At 38.8% G+C, this 25,731-nt stretch overlaps 1 protein-coding gene across 2 annotated transcripts in view; it reads left to right on the forward strand.

Moving 5' to 3' along the window:
• The window catches only part of PRDM5 (PR/SET domain 5), a 185,540-nt gene that overhangs the window by 34,869 nt on the left and 124,940 nt on the right, over positions 1-25,731 (forward strand). For both annotated transcript variants that reach the window (XM_043973326.1, XM_043973328.1), the window contains exon 3: positions 25,107-25,229. In XM_043973326.1, the coding sequence (XP_043829261.1) occupies positions 25,107-25,229 (123 nt within the window). The remainder of the gene's footprint in view (positions 1-25,106; positions 25,230-25,731) is intronic.

A 25,731-nucleotide genomic window follows, 5' to 3' on the forward strand; every position in this document is an offset into this window, starting at 1 on the left:
CTGTGAAGCAAACTGGAACATGAGAATAGCCAAAATATAAGAATGGCTCATGATCAACCTGTTGTCTTTTCTAAGATCCAGTTGAAGTGATCGAGTGTCTTTCATCCTGTACCTATGTATAGACTAGGGGTGAGACATGTCAGATGCCTTATGGGAAACAAGCACAGCAAAGAAAGATTGGTCAGGGGCCACAAATATAAACCTTGTCAAGAGCATAGCACTTAGAGTTGAGATCTTCTAGTCCAACCTAAGAGACTCGTTTGAGTTAATTAGTTCCAGGCTCAGACAATAGCCCTAATTATATTTTTATCTCTTCTTGCAAAAAAGTTTCCATTCTATGGGGGAAATTACACAGGTTATAAGTAGAAGAAATAGGATTTGAAATCAGATTGTCTGAGTTCAAATCCAATGCTATGTTCTCCTTTTACTATATTGGGCTCCATTTGAAGCGCTTGAATCTCATTAATTAGCACTTTATATGATTCAATATAACATCAGGCTGAAAGGCTCAAAGGACAAAGAGATGGCAGGGTTGGTGAAGTCCATCTCCATCAAGGAGAAACTTATTCTCTGAGTCCCTGATCTCCTGGTTGGTGAATTCCTCCTCGGGGACCACCAATATACAAAGTATTCCAACCATGACTCTCTGTACTCATGCTAGTACTTAGTTTCTGGACTACCTTTTCTTCTCCTTACTCTTTGCCTAACCTCCTTACTTATCTTTCCCACTCCTCTTCTATTTCCCTTCTTTCTCTCTCACAATGTAAGCACTTAGAGGGCATGTGCTGTACTGATTGCCTATAGCCTATAGTCAGTTCAATTAAAACAGTGTCCGTCTAATTATCTACCTCTCATCTGTTGTTGTTGTTGTTGTTGTTGTTCAGTCATGTCAGTAATGTCCAAATATTTTGAGTACATTTGGGGTTTTCTTGGCAAAGAAAATGGAGTGGTTTGCCATTTCTTTCGCCACCATTTTACGGCTAAGGAAACAGAGGCAAACTGGGTTGTTACTTGCCTAGAGTCATATAGATATTAAGTGTCTGAGGCCAAATTTGATCTCAGGAAGAGTCATCTTCCTGATTCCAAGCTGTGTGCTCTGTTCACTGCACCACGCGATGGCCCTATGATTAACAGTAATCTGAGAAAGCACTAGTATGTTGAAGAAATGGGAAAGAATTCCAAAAGAAGGTGTAATTTGAGCCGAAGCTTGAAGAAGGCCAAGAAAACTAAGAGGCAGAGTTGAAAGAGAAGAGCATTTGAAGCTTGTGAGCTAGCCAATGTAGTTTCCACCTTGGACATGGGAAGTGGAATGTCATATTCAAAGAGGCATGAGTGGGGGCAGCTAAGTGGCGCAGTGGATAAGGTCCTAGCCTTGGATTCAGGAGGACCTGAGTTCAAACCCAGCCTCAGACACTTACTAGCTGTGTGACCCTGGGCAAGTCACTTAAACCCAATTGCCCTAAAAAAAAAAAAAAAAGAAGAAGAAGAAGCATTGGGGAAAAAAAAAAGAGGCATGAGTAGGCCAGTATAGATACATCATAGTGTGTGATGGAGAACAAAACCTAAGAATGAGATTGAAGAGATCATTTGGTCTAAAACCTCTCTTTAATATAATAAGAGGAAACTGAGGCCCAGCTCTGTCACTGAGCTGTGCAACCTGGGGCAAGTCACTTCAGGAACTGAAGGTTAAATAAACAAGGTTAAGTGATTTGTCCAGGGTCACAAAGCTCATATGTGTCGAGGACAGATTTGAATTCATGAAGATGAGTCTTCCTGATTCCAAGCCCTGTGTTCTATCCACTGTGCCACCTAGCTGCCTATCTCTCATCTAGTAAACCTTTAATTTTAGATTTGAGGAAGTTGTTTAAAGACAAGGAAAATGACTTGCCAAAAAGTCACACAAGTGGTAGGGAACAGAACAAGAATTTGGATCAGGTCTTATGATTCCAATTTTGGTTGTTTGTCTATAGCACAAAAGTGTTGTTCTCAGATCTCAGAGTTGGCCAATTATTGTTTATTTTTTAAATTCGATTTTTAAAATAATTTTGAACTTGATTAATATTAACAAACATCATACCACTATATTCTATTCTGGGTCTTGTGTGCCAGATTTGTTCCACTGATCAGATTTTCTATTTTTTTACCCAGTATTAAGTAGTTTGGATAGCTACTGCTTTGTAGTATACCTTACAATATGGCACAGTTGCTTTCCTTTCCACTTATTTTATTTTTTACTATTCTCTCTTTGAGCTCCTTGATTTTCTATCCCTCCTCCCAAAGAATTCTGCAATTATTGTCAAGTCCTATGAAGCAACTTTTTGGTACTTTGGTTTGGCACTGAATGAGTAAGTTAATTTACATAGTATTATAATTTTTATTATATTGTCATAATCTTTTTTTGGGGGGGCAATGAAGATTAAGTGACTTGCTCAGGGTCACACAGCTAGTATGTGTCAAGTGTTTGAGGTTGGATTTGCACTCAGGTCCTCCTGAATCCAGGGCTGGTGTTTTGTCCACTGCACCACCTAGCTGCCCCTATATTGTCATAATCTAACCATGAACGATTAATATTTCTCCAATTTCTCCAATTATTTGTCTGCTTTATTTTTGCAAAGTATATTTTGTAGTTGTATTAATATGATTCTTCTGTGTATTTCTTGGCAAGTGAATTTTCCGACATTTTATACATTCTCTAGTTGTTTTAAAATGCTTCAAAAATGTCTTCCTCCTGGGTTTTGTTAGTAATATATAGAAAGGCTGGTTTTTAGTAATTTAGTTCATATCCTGGTTATTTGATGAAGTTACTGCTCGATTAATTTTTGATTGACTATATTTCTCTTTGTAATAAAGCATCATTTCATCTAAAATGATAATTTTATTTCCCATTGGTCAAGCTCATTCCCTCAACTTATTTTTTTCTTATTTTATTTCTATAGCTATCATTTCAAGGAGGATATCTAGTAATTGTGGTAATATTGGGCATTCCCAATGATATTGGAAAGGACCCCTAGCCTATCTCCATTATAGAAAATGCTAACTCTTGGTGATAGAAGATTACTATTAACCATATTAAGGGATAGTTTATTTATTATCTTTATACGGTAAAAAATAAATTAATGTTATTATCAGTCTTTTTCTTTTTTCTTTTTATATGTATTGGGTATTATCTGTGGCCCCTTTTGAATTTCCTTTTCATCTCTTCTGTGTACATAGAAATATTTTATTGCTCTCCTTTGCTCTCTTTTCTTCTTTGTATTTTGTTTCACCACTGCTCAGGGATGGTCACATCCTGGACTTCACCATTGCCCAGAAGTACGCAACTTGTTTCTTCAAAAACTCAGCCCTTTATCTGATCATGGCCCTTTGTCATTTCCTCTCCTAATACCACTATCCATAAACCCACTCCTTCTTCTTCTTCTTCTTCTTCTTCTTCTTCTTCTTCTTCTTCTTCTTCTTCTTCTTCTTCTTCTTCTTCTTCTTCTTCTTCTTCTTCTTCTTCTTCTTCTTCTTCTCCTTCTCCTTCTTCTTCTTCTTCTCCTTCTCCTCCTCCTCCTCCTCCTCCTCCTCCTCCTACTCCTTCTCTCTTCTTCTCTCTTCTTCTTCTTTCTCCTCCTCCTCCTCCTCCTCCTCCTCCTCCTCCTCCTCCTCCTCCTCCTCCTCCTCCTCCTCCTCCTCCTCCTCCAGGGAATGAGGATTAAGTGACTTGCCCAGGGTCACACAGCTAGTAAGTGTCAAGTGTCTGAGGCTGAATTTGAATTCAGGTCCTCCTGAATCCAATGTCGGTGCTTTATCCACTGTGCCACCTAGTTGCCCCCAACCCACTCTGCTTTTCAATATTTATTTTTCTGTTGAAGATATCAGCCAGAAAGCATTTATTAAGTGCCAGGCACTATGCCAAGTGCTGGACATACAAAGAGGCCAAATACAGTCTCTGCTCTCAAAAAGCTCATAGTCTAATTGGGAGACAATAAGAAAACAACAAATATAAATAGGTTATTTATAGGGTGGATTGGAGAAAACCATTAGAGGAAAACCATTAACATTAAAAGTGATCAGGAAAGGGTTGTCATTGAAAACGAGATTTTTGCTGTGACTTGATGGAAGCAAGGAAAGTCAAGAGGTTGAGATGACCATTGTTTCAGTCTTCCAGGTTTATACATTTGGTATTGTCCTTGGCTCCTCACTCTCTTTCACCCAACATATTCATTATGGTGCCAAATATTACCATTTTCCTGCAAATTTCTGACATCTGCTTCCTTCTTTCTGTTCACAAAAGCAGCATCTTGGTTTCTGTTGTAGGCACATCTTGCCCAAACTAGTTCAGCAGCCTCTTCATTACTTTTCCTCTTTCAGGTCTCTCCCTCATTCTAGTCTATCCTCTATATTGCTGCCAAAGTTATTGTCCTTAAGTTCAGATAAGGCCATATCCCTTCCCTACTCAATAAACCCTCCCTATTATTGCTGGGATAACCTATCAGTTTCTCTTTTAAAACCATTCACTACCTGACCCTAACTTCTCTTTCTAGTGTCATCATTTTTGTCTCCCAATCTAGCACTCTGATCCAGCCAAACGATCCTTCATGTATGGAAATCAATTTCTCACTTCTGTACTTTTGTAGTGGATTTCTGCCATGTCTGGATTGCATTTTCTCCTCACATTCATTTCATAGATCTCCCCTTTCTTTTAAGACAAATGTCTCAAGACTTTCCTGATGCTCTAGTTGCTTATGTCCACTCTCACCAACTACTTAATTATTAATTATTTTCAATTTTCTTTATATTTATCCCATATATGTTTATAGTCTACCCTATTAGAATGAAAGCTCTTTAACTCTAAGGATCACTTGTATATAATCTCTAATTCCTGGCCATATACCTGGTTTATATAATAGGTGCTTAATAAATGCTTGCTGTTTGATCACTGCCTCCCCACATTCCTCTCCTCAACAATACTTTGAACCCCCTCAATCAATGCTCTTTCTTGTAACAATTAAGCATCATTAAACAAAACAAATTCACTCATTGGCTAAGCCTGTTATTTCACAGCTTATAGGATTTTGAGCTGGAAAGGATCTTGGTGATGACTTAGTGATGACACCTGACCATTTTATAGTGAAAGAAACCAAGTGCAAGTTGTTAGGAAATAATCATAGCGAGTATAAATACTGGATGTGGGATTTGAACCCCATGTCATCGAACTCATTCCTTTTCTTTGCTCCCCCTTTTGGGCTGCTTTACTCCCTCTTACTTTACCTATTTCTAAATCAGTGAGAAAAACATTCAACTTGTGAACATATTATTATCACATAGATTTAAAAACATACCTGTTTTGAAAGTGAATTTTGATTGGCTGGACATCAAAGCCTTGGCTGGAGCTGAATGAAACCGTGTTTCCTGAAGGCAAATGGAAACCTTGGTATAGTAGAAAGGACCCCCTCTTTTTGACTGAGTAGAGAATGTTCATTTCTACTGCTCAGTGTTGCTGGGGTTACTAATGCCTAGTTGTAAGGAGATTTCGGATGAAGAAGACAAAGACTTGCATTTCTTTACCACAAGATTCCCCTTTGCTGCTCCATCTGTGTCCTAGGTTGCTGGAGCCTTCTCTGCCAAATCTGTCTAAACCAGTTTAGGGCTTTGCTGCCAGTCATTTTGTCTGCAGGAGACAGGAGATGGATACAGTTGTCTGTGGCAGTAAGCCTCTTGGCAGGATCCTAGAGAAAGAATCATAGTGAAGGGGAAACCCTGTGCCATGCTTAGAGGACAGTGTTTGTGATGGAGTTGCCACCAGAAATTTCATTGCACTCAAAGAAATAGCAGCATTACTTAGAAATTGTCAGCCATGAACTAAGCTCTCCTATTAGCAAGGAAACATGTCTTTTCTTTAAGAAGACTGATGGTATCACTGAGATTTTCATCCTGTCCAAAGGGAGGCAGCATGAACATAGTAGAAAGAACAGTGGATTTTCAGTCAGGACTAAGCATTTAAACACATTTCTTCTACCCTCTGTGACCCAGGCCAAGTGACTTGACCTTGGTTGGTTTCAATTTCTATAACATGAAGGGTTAGATAAAATGGATCTTCCAAATCTAACTGATAGCTAAGTCAAGTCAGGCTGACAGAAATTCATTAAGCATTTACTATGTGCCAGGTAATATGCTAAATGTGGTGAATATAACAACAAGCAAAAAGAAAGATAGTGCCTGACCTCAAAGAGCTTCTATTCCAGCGCAGGTTTGGAAGAGATAAAACATAAAGGAAAGCAGAAAGCCAGGGAAGAATGGTAAGATGGAGGACTAGACGTTTTCTTTGATCACCTTGACTTTTCAAACCTCTTTAAAATGGAAGTTATGCACCAAAGATACTTTGGGAGTAGGAGGACAGAACTGACCCCAACTGAATGCTGAGACACTGTCTAGGACATTCAGAATCTAAATGGTGGATAAAAAAATCAAACTGAGGCCTACTCTGAGCTCACTCATCATTTTTATCTTGTACCATGATCTTAGCAGTGAAGTTGCACTAACAAATGCAAGCACTCCATACTCAGGCTTGCAATAAAATGCAAGGACCCAAAACAGGGGATTGCAACAAAACTCAGTCCCACACTTTGATCATCCTTCCATCATTACAGCACTTTAGAGATCATTGCTCTCAGCAGCAAACCTTTGCATGAGCAGTGAAAGCCAGTCAGTACCACAACAGCAGTCAGGGACAGAATCTTGCTGGGGCTGCAACAGACAGCTAGAGCAGCAGAAGCAGCAGTCATCTGTGCTGCCAAATATACCTGCATGAGAGTCAAAGAATACAGTAAGAGGGTCAGGACATGTGTCTGAGCTTAAAATATAGATCAATACCATACACCTACATTCCTCCTTATCTTAGAGTCTCAGATACCTAAACTAGAGAAATCAGTCCTGCAGCCCCAGGTTGGTAATACTATGAGCTGTCAATGCTATGCCATAGAACTGTGGAGCAGAAGGATTAGGAAAGGACAACACAACAGGTCATTATGCGGGAGCTATGGGGCACTGCACCATGGCTGATAGGGAAAGGTCTCAGCATTAAGTTGGGGCCAGTTCTGTCCTCATACTCCCAAAGTAATTTGAGATAGAGACCTAGAATGGTGAACCATGTATTGACTAATATGGGAGGAGGCTGTGATGCTTTGAGATCTAGTCTCCATGGAAACCAATATCAAAAGGGCAGGAGTCAGAAAGTGACCAATAGGGGAAAATAACTGGGGGTGAATTGGAAAGGGAGACAGAAATTACCAAAGATCTCATGAAGAAAAAAAAAAAGTCTTGAATGCAAGTAAATAAACCAATAGGAAAAACATTACAACTAGGAGAAATTAACTCCATATCTAATAAAGTGAGTTTAGCCATCTATGAATAATTCCTACACAATGAAGGAAAACAATCCAACACTTGATGAGGCAGAGGGACCTTTGGAATTTGAGGAAACCAGAGAGTCATATCACACTGTTTCTGAGTGGTTTAAAAGAAAAATGAGAATTATAAGAGCAGATTTGTGGCCTGACCAAAAAAAAACAAAAACAAAAACAATGGGCATCTAGATGGTTCAGTGGATAGGGCAGCCATATCTGGAGTCAAAAAGACCTGACTTCAAATCTAGCCTTTGACACCTACTAGCTGTGTGACACTGGAGAAGTCACTTAACCCTGTTTGCCTCAGTTTCTTTACATGTAAAATGAGCTGGAGAAGGAAATAGCAAATCACTCCAGTATTTTTTAAAATTTTTTATTGATGCTTTTTTGATTTTTTGTTTTTTGGTTGGGCAATGAGGGTTAAGTGAATTGCCCAAGGTCACACAGCTAGTAAGTGTTAAGTGTCTGAGGCCGGATTTGAACTCAGGTCCTCCTGACTCCAGGGCTGGTGCTCTATCCACTGTGCCATCTAGCTGCTCCACACTCCAATATCTTCGCTAAGAAAACCCCAAATGGGGTGATAGAGGGTCAGATATGGCTGAAACAACTGAATAATAGCAAAAATTAATGAGCAAAATAGGAAAACTAGAATCTGTGATGATGTCTCATCAAAGAAAACAATAGATTGGGAAGGCAAATACAGAGAAATGGAGAAGAATATAGAAGAGGAAAATAAAAAAAAACAAACAAAAAATAACATTAAAAAAACCTCAGTATCCATGCAAAACATATTTACTTTGAAGACAGAATGTATAGAGACAACTTAAGGATCATAAATCTCCCATAAGACAAAAAGACAAACAGAACACCCCCCCCACACACACACACACCAAACTTAACAGTAAAATGAAGGAAATAATACAAGAGAACTTCCCAGAACTTCTGGACATAGGAAATGAAATACAAATGGAAAGAATTCACAGATCACCTCCAGAAAAACAAAAACAAACCCCAAAACAAACAAGGCTACAAACTCCAAAATGCAGTAGTTAAATTTAATTCAAATCAGAAAGAAGTTCTACAACGAATTGGGAGAAAGAGCTTAAAATACATAGGAAAGAAAGTCAAATAATGTAAGATTTTTCTGTAGATGGAGGAAGCACTGGGAAAGAGCACTAGGCCTGGAATCAGGATGACCTGAGTTCAAATCATGTGATAGCTGTTAATTCTTGTTTTTTTTTTTTTTCAAAACTGTCAGTACCTCAAGGCAATACCTAGGAGGAGATCAACAAGGGGAAATTCAAGGGGAGACTATACCTCAGATCTTACTGGCCTATTAGCTGACAGCTATCTTTTTTTTTTTTGAGACAATTGGGGTTAAGTGACTTGCCCCGGGTCACACAACTAGTAAATGTTTGAGTCTGGATTTGAACTCAGCTCCTTCTGACACTAGGGCTGATGCTCTATCTGTTGTGCCTCGTAGCTGCCCCTGACCTCTTTCTTAAAAGGATGTGTTCAAGAAGTCAGAACAGTTTCCTGAGGAAAAAGATGAAATGCAAATTCTATTTCAACTATTAATTTTTAAAATGACCGCTTCTACTTAGGTGGTGTAATGGATAGACTGATGACTTGGAGGTAAAAGAAGACTTGAGTTCAAATCCGTTCCCACTAGATCACTATGTGATCCTGAGAAAGTTGATAAAACTCTCTTAACATTGATTTTCTTATTTGTAAAATGGGGGCAATATTGACACCTACCCCATAGGGTTGTTGCAAGGTTTAAATGAAACAATGTGTAAAAAATGCTTTTCAAACCTTAAAATGCTACATAAATACTAGCTATGATTAACTAGTTATAAGACCATATACACGAAGTAATTTTCTTTACTCACAAATTAAGGCATCTAGATTACATCACTAATGTCATAGGAACACAGAATTTTGAGCAGAAAGGGATTCTAGAAATGATGTGATCTAATCCTCTTTGTGAAGAGGAGGGAACAAAGATCTAGAGAGGGAAAGGACCAAAATGGATGGATCAGTTGTTGAAATGTGGGGTGTTAACCTGGAAAAGATCTATTTAAGAGAAAATAGTCTACTAAAATACTTTGTGATTAATTTCTTTGGCAAGGTTTTCCTAGCTTCTCAGGGAAAGTAAGGCTAGTTAGTGGGTCAGGATTACCATATATTATCCAGAGAGGGAAGAAATGAACATATAAGATGTATAATTAATCTCTTCCCAGGTCTAAAAAAGACCCTTAGGGGGCAGAATTGTTTCTATGAAACAAAACAAACACAAAACTTCCTTGCTTGGGGGACTATAAATCACAAAAATCTGTCAGGTGATGACACTTCTTGTTGACCTTGGGAATTTGTTCTTTCTTTTATTTAAATGTGAGAACTAGGTGTTGTCAGAACTGATCACTCTAAGAGGGGATAAGGGGGAGGGGGAAGTTAGGGGTGGCAGAGATATCTTCTTATTTTCACTCAAGGATATTCTCAAGTTGAAGTAATTAAGCACTCAAGGCAAAGACACGATCATCCACCAGTGAGCCAATTAAAGAGGAATGCCAGTAATATAAACACTAGTACTACATGCCATCCTTAGAGGTCTGTTTTGTTCTGTTTTGTTTGTTTTGTTTTGTTTGGGTCTCTGAGTACTCACTTTGTATAGTCCTGTTGAAAGACTGAAAAGGAAATGTTTCATTGAATAAATTTGTCACATGGCATAAAACATTGTGACCTCCCATTGGGAAAGGTTTCTCTCCTAGGACCGGCTGCCTTTCAAGAAAAGTGAAATTTTCCCACTCTTATTATGCATTGGGGGAATTTCCCCAAATGGTACAGAAACTAACCTACCCACATCTTCTCATCCTGTGAGAATGCATCTCTGTAATATCGCTAGCATGCATCCTCTATTCTCCATCATTCTCTCAATATGGATCTACCCAGTGGGTTACAGGTCTTCCTCTGATTTTTTTTGAATATTTTGTGGATACAGGCACTATTTCTGGGCTTTAGATATATTATTCTTCCATGGCCTGTTTTTCTATGCTGTCTGCTACATCATTTCTTAAGGGCAAATCATTGCTGATATCTTGCCATGTTTGCTTTGCACCAGCAATAGCATCTATTGATCCCCTAATGTGTTAAAACTTTTTCTGACCTCCTCCCAAATATTCTCTCCTTCCACAAATTCTATTCTCTTTAGCTATTTAAAAGTCATGTTTTACCCCCATTAGATTCTTAAGATTCATCATGGACAATTTTAAAACACACACACACATCCAAATATATACATATATACACATATACATACCTGAGCACACATATATATGCATATAATATGTACTTTTTTATTCCTAGTACCTCAACTTATGCACATTATAAATCTTTTTGTTGTTGTTGTTGTTTGTTTGTTTGTGGGGCAATGAGGGTTAAATGACTTGCCCAGGGTCACACAGCTAGTGTCAAGTGTTTGAGGTCAGATTTGAACTCAGGTCCTTCTGAATCCAGGGCCGGTGCTTTATCCACTTCGCCACTTAGCTGCCCCCTATAAATCTTAATGAATGGTTGCTGTATGCATTAGTGTATTGTAAATAGCACTGCCCTGGGAGTTAGGAAATAGAAAGTCCCAGCTTTGCAATTGAACTAATCATGGGGCCTTGCCACACATGACTATATACCTCTGGGCCTTAGAATGATGGGTTTGGAGTCAGGAAGATCTGACTTCTCTTCCTGAATCAGAACTTTGCTAGTTTGTGACCCTGCACAAGTCACAGTTTCACCTATTTGTGCTTCAGTTTTCTTATCTGTAAAATGGAACAATAATAACACCTACCCACCCACTGTTATTGGGAGATGAGGTAACATGTGTAAAACACTTTGCTAACTTTAAAGTGCTATACAAATGCTAGCTGCTTATCATCATCATCTGTAAAAATGAAGGAGTTGTACAAGATGGCCTCTTTCAACTCTAGCATGCTATGATTCTATTATTGAAGTGTAATTGCTTATTGATTCCATCACCAGTGTGGTTTCTGCTGCTGTGATTACTGTGAAGAGGCCACTTTCCTTCTCCAAATTATTTTTTCCCCTTAATGAAACTGTGGGGTTAGTCAAACTAGCTTCTACCTCTAAGTTTCCCTACATCCCAATAAGTCTGATTCCTTTTCTAGGAATTCAGAAATGGCCCTTGAGGGGGAACACATGAAGAATTCCTCAGGCAGCTGCATTAATTTAGAATGTAGTAGAGTAAGGAAGAAGGGTGTCCATACTTCAGATGTTGATTGGTGAAAATTAGCCATGAACAAGCTTCTTTTCTCACTTTCTCTTTCTTCTGTCATCTTTTGAAAGAAAATTGGAAAAATAAACTATTTCATGAGAACACATGGTGATAGAGCTTGAACTATTCTGAATTTTCTATACTCACATTAAATTTTATGGTTTTCCACTTAGGGAGCCAAACCCATACACAACCACCTATAGTTGTTAGTGGCTTAGCAGACAAAGCTCTTTGTGATTGATGTTCCCTATAGCAAAGTGTATAGTCAGTTGTACCCATATGGTTCAGAAGTGGCAATGGCCAACATATACCTTCTGGAGTATAATCGCATCTTATTAAGCTGAGGATTTGCCAAGACCCTAGCTAAGGCATGGTATCATTTCCCATAAAGTGATATAGTAATAAAGACATGAGTCTATGAAGACATTAATGGGTTTCTTAGCTGAAGAGAGAATAGATTGCAGTGTTTGGAATCAAAAGGCTTGCATTTGAGTCCTGCCATGGCTACTTAGGACCAATGTAACCTTAGACAAGTCACTTTCCCTTTCAATGTCTTGATTTTTTTCATATGTAAAATGAAGGGATTGAAATAGATCCTTACTAAGGTCTCTTTCAGAATGGTAGAATAGAAAGAACACTGGAATCCTGCTTCTGAGGCAAGCCAATCCAATATTCCTGACCTCAGTTTCCTTACCTGGACAATGAGGACACTGGACTAAATGGTCTCTGAGGTCTCTTCCAGCTCTCTAGACCAAGGATCCTAGATCCTTGGATCCTACAAAATATATTAGCTTATGAGCTCATCCTTTTGTTCCCCTTTCTTATATTTTAGACACATCTGGAAGGTGAAATTCTTATTAGATGGCTTGCTATGTCAAATTCATTTTTGCAAATGAGATATTTGTGATTGGGAGAAAGGAAAGTAAACTTTTTCTGAAACTGATCTTTATCTGCAAAGAGACATTGCAAGGGTGGTAATAAATAACTATACTAAAATTTACCCCTAAATAGAAAAAAAGTAAATGGCAAGAGTAATTCATATTTGACATAAGGGGAAGATGTTGAACAAAAAATATGAAAGATGCTGAAAGGGCAGCTGAGAAATTCCTCAATGAGTTAGATTTTCAAAATTGCTTGCTTTTTATTTAAAAAAATCACCTTAGAATTCCTTGATATATTAAAACAGGTAGAAATGTTCATATTAGCTCCTCTTTTCAACCATTTTAATGTAGTTTTGCTCAGAGGAGAGAGATAGAATCCTTGGAGGTTATGAAATTTCCAGTTCAGAATGAAGGGAAGGGGGGCAGCTAGGTGGCACAGTGGATAAAGAACCAGCCCTGGATTCAGGAGGACTTGAGTTCCAATCTGACCTCAGACACTTGATACTTACTAGCTGTGTGACCCTGGGGAAGTCACTTAACCCTTGTTGCCCCCCCCCCCAAAAGCAAAAAACCTTTGGGGGCAGCTATGTGGCTCAGTGGATAAAGCACTGGTCCTGGATTCAGGAGGACCAACTCAAATGTGGCTTCAGATACTTGACACTTGATACTAGCTGTGTGACCCTGGGCAAGTCACTTAACCCTCATTAAAACCAAAAACCAAAAACAAAATCAGAATGAAGGGAAGGGAATCTGTATGGCTAAGGAAAGAAAGTGAAAGTGGTGAGAGAAAGAAATCAATGGAACACTAAAGAGTACAAGGGTGGGAATAATTAGTAAATATAAAGTAACTCTTTGAGGAGAGGATTGATGTCTGGAATTATAAGTGGTGTGACAAAAACTTGAGAGACATAGTTTCTGGGTAATTTTATCATTTTATTAATAATACCAGTAGGCATTAATAAAAGAATGGTCATTTGGACATCTCTCTCAGACCAAAAACAATCATGGTGGGGAGACTCACAGTTTATATCTTCTCGAAAATAGTAGGTGGTCAATGGGGCTAAGAATTGGCCACTGCACAGAGAAATTATCTCCAGCCTTGGGCTATCAAGTCAAAGAATGTCTTCCCTCTTCAATGGAAGGGTGTAAGTGACCCCCCTCTCACAAGTGACTCCCTCTCCCCGAATTGATGGAGGAACCTTCCTATGTAGACAAAAAGCCCTTTCTCCACCCAAGCTTGAGTAGAACAAAATAAGCTTCCCCACCCTCGATTAAATTCCTTGTACATTTTAGTGGGGTATGACAAAGATGAAGCTTTAATGCAATTTTATTATCAAGGAGAAACTGGACCTTGAACAGTCAGTGCTTTGGAAGAAGGTGGGGGAGGAAGTTCTGAATCTCCTCAAGATATTGGTTATAAATAATCATTTGTCAAAGTAGGAAAATGTACTGAAGCTGAACAGCTGAAAGGTGGTTTGGCCAGTGGAGTTTATAATTAAATCAGTGTAAAGAGAGCAGTATTTAAAGTCAGAGAATCTGGATTTAAATCCTGTATTGTCCAGTTATGGCATGTGGGAACTTTGTCAAGATGCTGCTTTCTCTGGTCCCCAGTTTTCTCATCTGTAAAAGGAAGAAGTTAGAATAGATGACCCCTAAGGTTCATTCCAAATCCAAATATTTGATCCCAAGTGGATGTTAGCCTTGGTAAAATAGAAAAAGATTAACTTATTTTTTTTTTGAGTGTGAATGTGAAATAGACATTATCTCTACATAATAATACTGCCCTAAGCATAAACATCACAGATGATTAATAGAAATTCTAGTTTTGCTGGGTAATGAGACACATTTCAGAGACATTTTACATTATACTTTTATTTCAACTTTTCCCTGGGACCTAGCCTAGTCCTTTGCACACAGGTACACACAGTAGGTGATTAAAATTTAATGAATGTTTGATGAATAAATAATCATATAGCATTTGATAGTAACCTGGAGGTATACTGTAGAATGGTAATTATTAAATGAGATAATTAATGTAAAATACTTTGGAAAACTGAAAGTAGTCTAGAAATATCACTGATGATGATAATAAGAGATGCTCAAAGTATATGCATAGCCCAGATGGAAAAATGAGCAATGCTTTTTTTTTTTTTGTGGGGCAATAGGGGTTAAATGACTTGCCCAGGGTCACACAGCTAGTAAGTGTCAAGTGTCTGAGGCCAGATTTGAACTCAGGTCCTCCTGAATCCAGGGCCGGTACTTTATCCACTGTGCCACCTAGCTGCCCACCTATGAGCAATGCTTTGTAAGAAATTGTACGGGCTGGAATCTGAAATTAGTCAGGGAAGAGCTGGTCTACATGAAGACTCAATAATTCTTTTAATAAAGGCCCCTGTCTTCTCAAGTAACAAATATTTATTAAGCACCTACTTTATGCCAGGCATTGTCCTAGGCACTGGGAATACACATATGAAAAAGCAATCCTAGTTCACAAGAAGCTTATATTTCTGGTTTTTTTTAATTCTGAAATGAACAAAGATCATATAAAATTATCACTTCTATATACAAATTAGAACAGAAAAGAGATGATTGTATATAACACCATGATACTTCATTATGCACAAATTACTTTTCTTTTTAGGTATGTAATATATTCAGCACACATTTGTGTCAACATGCTTATGTTTTATGGAGGAAGACAGTAACTACATGTTTAAGTATTTAAAGAATAAATGAGAGAGTATAAGTACAAATGAATATAAAATAATTAGGAAGGTAAAGAACCAGTGATTGGGAACAGTCAGGAAAGGCTTCATGGTTTGCTCAAAAGTAAGACAGAGAAAAATCTTTGCAAGACTTCATATCTTTGAAGAAAGAATGCCAGTGTATCAGAAACAGTAGGTGTGTGTCCAACTCACCCCTTGCAGCAAATGTGTGGCTGAGAGGGTCCATGAGCCACTTGACTAAAGGGTGTTATGCAGTTTCTGAAATGGAAACATACCCCAGTTATGTCTGTTTCACATTAGGCATTTCCTCCAGTGAAGTTATAGGGATGCTGGTGGCTACTGGCCACTTTTTTGCTGGAGATTAAGCTTTTCTGAGTCAATCTTGCTTCAAATACTTTTTGACATTGGGACATAAACAGGAACATAATTTACTCTGGTTAAACAGTATCTAGAAGTAGTAGCAGTGGCTGTTAATTCAGGCATTCAATGACTCATTTCTCAGATTGAAGCTAGCAGCTTTAGGCTTTCATTTCAGGTGGGGAAAATTCCTTCCTTTTGTAGAAGAGGAAATAGGCTCAGAAATGAGAAGAGACGTGCTCAATTGTGTCTTCCCTTGACTTTCTTTACCAGTTTTATATTCTCTTCCAAATGGAAGCATGCATTACAACTGTCTTCTGAGCCATGTTTTCTTTTGCTCTGCCCTCCCTTCTAGTCTTGCAGAGACACAGAATCATGGAATAGGAATCGAGGGACCTCAGAAGTCATCCAGAACATTATATATCTGAAAAGGGATCCTATCTCCTGTGGACCTTGCAAATGACACTTTTTTATATGACTGGGGGGATTTCTTAGATTTGTGCTCTGTTACCTGCCCATTCTTCCCTTTTCTGTACTTATAATTTTTTAACTGCATCTCCCTATCTCTCAGGCTGGATGTTCAGTGATCACTTACAATACTAATCCCACTGGGGATCTGCACAGAAGCTTTGACCAGATCTGTTTCTGATATAGGCCAGTTTGTCTTGCCTTAGGCAGCCTGCTTGTGGAGTGGGGGGCTCACCATATTGATGGCTTATTCAGTGTAGACACCTCATTGACTTAGGGTATTGCAGCTCTGAACTTCTAAGCTAAAGTAATCTACTTACTTTAGCTTTCCCCAAGACAGGGATTATTGGGGTAGGTGACCATGGCTTGTTGTACATATCTTTTTAAAGTCTCAGTTGTTGACAAACTGTCTTGTGGCCACATCAGTATCTTTAGACATATTCTTTCCACCCCCACCCACTGCCCCAATTATTCCCCTTTATGACTTTGTAATATCACTTTTAGTGATACAAGCACATACATACACACATTATTTATATATATATATGTATGTATATATACACACATACATATATATACACATATATACATGTATAGACCCATACACACATAAATGTAGTGTATGTGTAATAAATATGTCTAATACCCATATACAAAGAAGTTAAGTGTAAGTTAGTTTGGGAGGGAGGGCATTGGCAGTTGGGATCAGAAAAGACTTCACACAGAGGATGATGCTTGGACTGCATCTTAAAGGAAGAGAAGGACTCTCTGAGGGGAATATTAGGAGGAAGTGCATTCTCCTCTGGAGAGACAGTATGTGAAAAGACATGTATATGAAACAGGCTATGAAAAATGTCCTGTGAGAAGTACCCCCCCAAAAAAGCCAGTTTGGCTCACAGAGTGCTGATGGGGGAGTGATATCCAATGAGCCTGGCAAGATAGATTGGGGACCTTTTGTATAGGAGCTTTAAAGGCTAAAGAGACAGAGTTAGGTATTTATCCTAGAGGCAATTGAGTCACTGGAATTGGTTGAATAGTGGGGTCATATGGTCATATTTATGCTTAATAAAATTAACTGTGGTAACAATGAGTTGAATAGACTTGAGTGGTGAGAATTTTGTCTCAGAGAGACCAATTAAGCTGCTGTTGCAATAATTTAGGCCAGGGGTGATGAGCTCCTGAACTTTGGTGGTAGGTGTAAGTGGAGAAAAGGGATCAGATTCAAGAAATTTTGTGGAGTTTAGAAATAGCAAAATTTGGCAGTTGATAGTATATTTGTGGTGAGAGAAGAGTGAGAAGTAAAGGATCATGCCAAGATCATTAACCTGAGACACTGGAAGGATGGTGGTAACTTTGGCACAACAAACATGAAGATTTTAATATTTTAATAAAGAATAGAAAAGAGGATTATATGTAAAATCATGAACTTCTATTAAGTACAGTTTATTTAAAAATATAAATTAAGCTTCACAGGATCATAACAAAACTCCCTGCTTGTCTATGTTTCCTTCTGAGTATCTTAGTGTTTTCCTATCTGTCTATTTTTTCTTTTTTTTTTCTTTTTTTTTTCTTTTCTCCTTTTAAAAAATCACTGTCATTATTTACCACTTTTCTCCTTCCCCTCTAAAAGTACTCCTTTATAACATAATATTCCCAGGCAAACAAATCCACCTATTGTTATGTCTGAAAATGCATGTTGCATTCTAAACTTGTACTCCGTTATCCCTCTGACTAGTAGAGAACATTGCTCATGAGTGATCGTCTGTAGTTATAATTGCTCACTGTATTGACCAGAGTACAGTTCTTTCTATAGGGGTGCATAGTAAGCTTCCTCATTAGTTCCTTGGGATTGTCTTGGATCATTTCACTGTTGAGAATAGTTAAGTCATTCACAATTGCTAATTGAACAATACTGTTGTCACTAGGCACAATGTCCTCCCAGCTCTGCTCACTTCACTACACATTGATGTTTATTAGTCTTTCCAGGTTTTTCAGGGATCATCCTGTTTGTCATTTCCTGTAGCGCAAGACCATTCCACTACAATCATATAACACAGCTTTTCCCATCATTCCTCAATTGATGGACAATCTCTTGATTCTCAATTCTTAGCCTCCACCAAGAGTTGCTATCAATATTTTTTGTACGATTTTCCCCCTTTTCTCTTTTTCATGATTACTATTGTTACCTGTTTCCCTTCCATCCTATTCCCTTCCCCATGATATTTATTCTATTATCCATCTTCTTTCATCCTATCACTCTTCAAAAGGGATTTGCTTCTGTCTGTCCCCTCCCCCACTCTGCCCTTCCTTCTTTTGCCCCTCTCTCTTTATTCCCTTCCCCTCCTATTTTCCTGCAGGGTTAGAGAGATTACTCCACCCAATTGAGTGTGTACATTATTCCCTCCTTGAGCCAATTCTAGTGAGATTGAGGTCTTCCAGCCAATTCTGATGAGTGTTAGGCTCATTTACTGCCCAGATTAAATAGACTACTCCACCCAGTTGGGTGTGTGTTAGTCCCTCCTTGAGGCAGCTCTGATGAGTTTAAGGTCTTTGAGCCTTTTCTGATGAGTGTAAAATTCATTTACTGTCCTGTTCCTCTTCCATCTCTTCCCCCACTCCATAAGCCTTTTCCTGTTTCTTTCATGTAGGATTTCACCTCTGCCCTTTCCCCTCTCCCAGTGCATTCCCCTCACACCTCAATTTAACCCTAAAGGTGTCATCATGGGGCAGCTAGGTGACACAGTGGACAAAGCATCACCCCTGGACCCAGGGGGATCCCAGCCAAAACCCAGCCTCAGACACAAGACAGTCACCCACTGTATAAGCCCAGGTATGTCCCCCAGCTCCAATTTTTTTTATGGTTCTCTAGGGTCTTGTATTTGAAAGTCAAATTTGCCATTCAGTTCAGGTCTTTTCATCACAAATATCTGAAAGTCTTCTTTTTCATTAAAGTTCCATTTTTTCTGCTGAAAGATTATGCTGAGTTTTGCTGGGTAGGTGATTCTTGGTTGTAATCCCATTTCCTTTGCCCTTTGGAATATCATATTCCATGCCCTCTGGTCCTTTAATGTAGAAGCTGCTAGAACTTGTGCTATCCTTACTGGGGCTCCAAAGTACTTGAATTTTTTCTTTTTGGCAGCTTGCAATATTTCCTCCTTGCCCTGAGAGCTCTGGAATTTGGCTATAATATTCCTAGGAGTTTTCCTTTTTGGGATCTCTTTCTGGAGGTGATCAGTGGATTCTTTCAATTTCTATTTTAGCTTCTTCTTCTTCTAGAATTTCAGGGCAATTTTTCCTGAGAATATCTTATAAGATGGTGCCTAAGGTCTTTCCTTGATCATGGTTTTCAGGTAGACCAATACTTTTCAGATTATCTCTCCTGGACCGATTTTCCAGGTCAGCAGTTTTTCCCAGAAGATATTTCACATTGCCCTCTATTTTTTTTATTCATTTGGTTTTGCTTTATTGTGTCTTGGTTTTTCATAAAGTCACTGGCTTCCATTTGTTCAATCCTCATTCTTAGGCAATTACTTTCATCAGAGAGCTTTTGGACCTCCTTTTCCATTTGGCCAATTTGACTTGTCAAGCTGTTGACATTTTTCTCATGTCTTTCCTGCATCACCCTCATTTCTCTTTCCATTTTTTCCTCTACCTCTCTAACTTTATCTTCAAAGTCCTTTTTGAGCACCTCCATGGCCTGAGACCAATTTGTATTTTTCTTGGAAGCTTTAGATATAGGGGCCCTGATGTTGACATCTTCCTCTGAGGGTGCCCCTTGGTCTTCCTTGTTACTGAAGAAACTTTCTATGGTCCTCACCTTTCTCTGTAGGCTCATCTTGCCTTTCTTTTACTAGACTTTTAGCTCCTTAAAGTGGGGCACTGTTTTCAGGCTGCACTATCCCAAGCTTAAGAAATCCCATTTGGTATGATTTAAGGAAAATCAGGTTCTTCACTTGCCTGTCCTGTCCTTTGGTCCTTAGATGACCCCAGACCAACTTGCCAATCAACCAGCTTTGTATGTTGTGATTGTTAGCTCTGATGAGCCCATGCCCCATCCCCACCTGGGCCACTGCTACTCGAGCCTACCTCCTGGTTCTCAGCAGGGGTGTAAAATCCAAGTTCTGCCTCAGCACCAGCATAGACCCCTGTAGTCTCCCCCCTGCCCAGCGCTCATCCCACTCACCAGACTGTGAGCTTAGTTCCAGACAACACTGGCACTTCAGCTGATTCAGAATCGCTGGGGGTCTGCTTCTCTGGTGAGGCCTTTCTGGGACTGGATCTGTGTCAGGGTGACTGTGGGGTTGGGCTGTATTAGCACAGCAGATCCCTCCTTCTGACCTTCCAAGCTGTTCTTAGTTAGAAGATGATTTCAGCACATTCTTCTGTGAGTTTTGCTGCTCTGGGCATTTTCCTATGGCATTATTTGGATGTTTTTTTGGAGCGATCGTGTCATGAGTTTGGGAGCTCACTCTCAGAGGTGTTTTTTTTAAAATGTGATTGTAATGTTCTCCTGGTTCTTTTTATTCCATTTTGTATCAGTTCATAGAAATCTTTCCTTCTGAATCCAACCCTTAGCCACTTCAAATTGGTCAATAATATCTTATTACATTTATATGTCATATCTTATCAGCTGATTTTCTATAATTTAAAAAAGGCACTGTTATAACTACTTTTGTGCATTTGAGTCCTTTCCTTTGACTTTGTCCTCTTTGGAATATATACCTAGGAGTTGCAGTGCTTGTCAAAGGGTATGAATAGTTTCATGACTTTTGGGGAATAGTTTAAAATGACTTTCCAGAATTGGATCAGTTTACCACTCCACTGAGAGTGTCCCCCAATAGAACCTCTAATGATTACCATTATCTTTTATTATCTTAGCCAATCTGATAGGATGAGGTAGTTGTTCAAGTTTGCATATCTCTTTGGAACAATTTCATAAGGTTGTTGAAAGCTTGATTGTTTTTTTCTCATGAAAAGGGGCTGTTCATATTCTTTGACCACTCATATCTTGGATCTGGTTTTCTTCTCCTCTATCTTAAAAGTGACGGATTCATTTCCCCTATTTCTATCATTTCCACCCTAGCAACCAGCTCCTCCCTGTTAGTGAGGATCAGCTCCAGAATAGAATTTCCCCTTTTTACTTCATCTAATTTTTGAAGGAGGAAATGATCATTAAGGCAAGTCAGGAAGTTATCAGCTGCTCTGTTTTTGGCAGGGAGTGAGAGCTCCAGCAGATATCAGCATAATTCAAATCCCTAGATCACTATAGTATCATGTCTCTTTGCCAGGCTTGTGATATGTTTCCCAAACTCCTCATTTATTTAATTTCTGTCCATCCATTTCATTAGCATGCATGCACTTGCTTTCATCTTTCTGAAAAATGAAGGGGTGGCTCTAGGTAATTCTTTTCCTTCCAACTTCAAAACCTATAATTCTCAATAGGTGGTGCAAGTATTGTTCCCTTCTTAAGGGGGAACATCTGTGGGGGTTTAGTCCTTTCCTGACCTTTGTGGGGCAGCATCTGCAGTCTTTTCCTTTGTTCCTAGGTGTTGGCCTAGAGGCAAATAATCAAATGTACCCAGAGTGAACATGGGAGTACTGACCTTGATGTACAGAACTATGAGGATGAAGTCTTGCTTCTGAGATATGTTGGCTCTGTGACAGTGGGCATAAATGAATGAAAGAAAGAAAGAAAGAAGGAAAGAAAGAAAGAAGGAAAGAAAGAAAGAAAATATTTCTAGAGAGCTTATTTTGTGTCAAGTATTTTGATAATCTTTTGAGATACAAATACAGATGTAATACCATCCCTGCCCTCAAGGAGAATACATTTTAGGTAGGGGAGACAATACATATAAATTAGTTTTCACAGGGGAAGGATGCTTTTTATTTTGGAGGTTACAGGCTTAGTAAGTGGAATAACATGATAGACACTTGACACATTTTTTCCAGAAGTAATCCCAAATTGATCTGATTGCTGTTCCCAGAAAACAAGGTGAGGTTAGGGGTGTTCCAGTTAGTCTGTTGTCCACCCTTCATTCTCATTTATTTATTTATTCATTTATCTATCTATCTATCTATCTATCTATCTATCTATCTATCTATCTACCTATCTATTTATTTATTTTGCGGGGCAATGGGGGTTAAGTGACTTGCCCAGGGTCACACAGCTAGTAAGTGTCAAGTGTCTGAGGTCGAATTTGAACTCAGGTCCTCCTGAATCTAGGGCTGGTGCTTTACCCACTGTGCCACCTAGCATCCTTCATTCTCAAACAGGACCTGTGACATCAAGAGGATGATGTCTTGACTTGCAAGTGAATTGCATTTAAGTGAGGCATAGCTGTCCAAAATCATCAGCCTCACTTTCCCCTCCAGAGTCATCTGAGTCCAGTGACAAGTCATAGGTCAGCATGATTGGCCATGGCCCCAGATGCAGTGGAGGGCCTTGGCCTTTTCAAGCTAAGTCTAGAGCAGAGATGCTAGACTCTGTGAGGTGCAGCCCACAAAAGTCCCAGAACAGTCTGAACCAGATTAAATTGTAATTGGGAAATATATGTGTATGTAAAATGATATAACAGTTAATGTTCATTTGTGCTTTTTAAATCAATAATCGTTCCATAGGGATCTCTTTCTTTTTAAATTTGACACCCCTGATCTGATAGGTGACTAGGAGGTAGGGTTCATGGGTGGATATGATGTGAAGCATGTTCTGAGCTTTGGGCCCATATGTGGTCATATGTATTTGTGTTGGTGAGAGCTATTGATCAGGAAAGCATAATCCCATGCTGGTAGTACCACTGCTCAGTGGAATAAACCATCAATACGTGATCTCAGGAAGTCTGGTCATCTGGAGGAAGAAGTTTCAGCATCAAGGACAAGGAGATGAACAGGGCATATGGTCAGATGGGGTAAAAGATTTTACTCCTCCCTAACTGCTTTTCTATACCACTCCCTATAGAAGCTTCTCTAAACATTCTCTTCTCTTTTCAAACCTTCAAGACCCTTGCTTCAAAGAGAGGACATTCACCATGACCTTCCTCTTCTCTTTATTTCAAAACTGCTTGATGTCATCACCTACTTTCTCTTCCTTTACTCCAATCATTGATAAGGTTGCCCTTTCATCAATACCTGTACATGAGTACTTGGTCCCAGATTCTCCTAACTTTTACAGGATTTACCTTAGTTTCCACACTCCTTCCCAATCTTCTACCTCTCCTTAATTACTGGCTCTTCCACTACATGACTACATTTCTCTTTAAAATAATCTTTACTGGCTTCTAGTTTGAACCCTTAAAGTTATCATATACTATCACATCCTCAGACAAATTTGGAGAAAAATCTATTTGCCATTGGTGCTGCCACTTCTTTTTATCTCACTCTTCAACCCTTTGCAATTTGGTTTATGTCCTCATCACTCAACCGAAAATTCCCTCCTCATAGTAACCAGTGATTTCCAATATTCCAACATTCCATCCTGATGCATCTTTTTTGGGGGTGAACTTTTTTCATTATAATTCCACAATAATCAGATTCAATTATTTTGTGACTGATGTTTCCATTGCCATTGTTGTTGTTATTGGGTAGACTTTTTCCCAGTTCTGCTTATTTCACTTTGTGTTTTTTCATGTAAGTCTTTTCAGGCTTCTCTGCATTCATCATATTTCTCATTTCTTATAGCACAATGACAGTCCATTGTATGCATGTACCACAATTCTTAGGGGCTGTATGCCTACTTCGTTTCTAAGGTTTTGTGACTACAAAAATGCTGTTATAAAAAAAGTTACCGGTAATCTCTTAAGTGAAAAATATATGGCATCTGTCCTCTTCTTGTTTCTTACATATCTTGATGTCTCTGCAGCATTTGACACAATTGATTACCCTCCCTTCCTATATATGCTCATCCTCTGAATTTTTGTTGACATTGTTCTCAATTTTCCTTTTACCTATTGGGCTATTTCATCTCATTCCTTGATACACCATCATTCATATCCCTCACATTAATTGTGGGTGTTTCTCAAGGTGTCCCTAGATGTGTTTCTCTTTTGTCTTTCTACTCTTATTCTTGGTGATTTTATAAACTCATTCCATGGTTTTAATTATCATCTTCATGCAGATGATATATACAAATATACATAAACATATATAATTTATGTTTATTTATTACATACATGCATATACACATAAATATGAACATATATGTATGTGTATATATGGATATGTACAGATATCTATATCTACATCTATCTATATCTATATCTATATCTATATCTACATCTACATCTACATCTATATCTTATGGATATGTACAGATATCTATATTCCCAGTCTATCTTTTGAGTACCAGTCCCCCATCATTCACTGCAAACTGGATGTCCCACAGGAATCTCAAACCAAATATGTCCAATTGGAAGTTGTTTGTTCTCATAACCCACTCCTCTCTTCAATTTCCCCATTCCTATTTCAGGTTCCTCTCTCCTTTTCAATCCTGACATTATCTTGAACTCCTCATTCTCACTCCAAATTACAAAACAGCTGCCTAAACCTGCCATTTTCCCCCTCTGTAGTATCTCTTATATCCATTTGCTTCTCACTACTCACATGACCACCACTTTAATGTAAGCCTTTAGCATCTCTCTCCTTGGAGAATTGTAATGACCTCCTAATTGCTCCTTCTGAGTCCTCTCCAGTCCACCTTATACACAGATGCCAAAGTAATTTTCATTAAAGTCAGATGTGATCATATCACTCCCCTACTCAATAAACTTCAGGGGATCCCTATTGTCCCTTGAAGAAAATATAAATTGCTCTGTTTGCCTATGCAAATCCTTTACAACCCACCCCCTTTCTATCTTTCTAGATCCATGCACTCAAAATGTACTGATGGAAAATAAAAATTTAAATGGTCTCTAATTCTATGTGATTTTCTGCATGCTAAATCCACTTTAGCTTGCTTATGCTGATTAAGATTGAAAGCAATAATATATTTGACTCTTTTATGTTCCAGGTGCGTGGAAGTAAGGGCCAAGTCCTCTATGTTTTGGATGCCAGCAACCCACGCTTCTCTAACTGGTTGCGCTTTGTTCATGAGGCGCCCACCCCAGAGCAGAAGAACCTGGCTGCCATTCAGGTGAGTCGGCCTGCTGGGTATCTCTTGCTACCACACATTTTGTTGGTAGTGAATTCACTCTTCTACCTGCTTCTATTTGTAGCTCAGAGGCAGGAATTGAGTTCTCAATGCATGACTGCATTCCACCTGAGTCAGCAGTGTGACCTGGCAGCCAAAAGGTCTAATGTGGATGTGGGTTATATGAACAGAAGTAGCAGCATTCAGAGCATGGGAAGTACTAGCCACTGTAGCCTGCCATGGTCCCTCTGCTTTTCTCATTCATTGAGTTGTTCATCTATTCATTCATCCATCCCTTTATTCATTCAGCTTGTCAATTCCTTGGTCAGATTTTCAAACCAGAGATCCTGATTCTAAGTTCAGTGTGTATGTGTGATCAGGAAAATAAATGCTCTAGCATGAAGAAAGAGCAAAGGCTAACAGATTGACTGCCAGGGTATTATCCTAGTGTACGGAAGTAGTATGCTTAGAAAGTAGCCTCTAGATCACAGGCTAAATTTTCTTT

The sequence above is a fragment of the Dromiciops gliroides genome, chromosome 6 (assembly GCF_019393635.1).
Source record: "Dromiciops gliroides isolate mDroGli1 chromosome 6, mDroGli1.pri, whole genome shotgun sequence".
NCBI classification, from domain to species: Eukaryota; Metazoa; Chordata; class Mammalia; order Microbiotheria; family Microbiotheriidae; genus Dromiciops; species Dromiciops gliroides.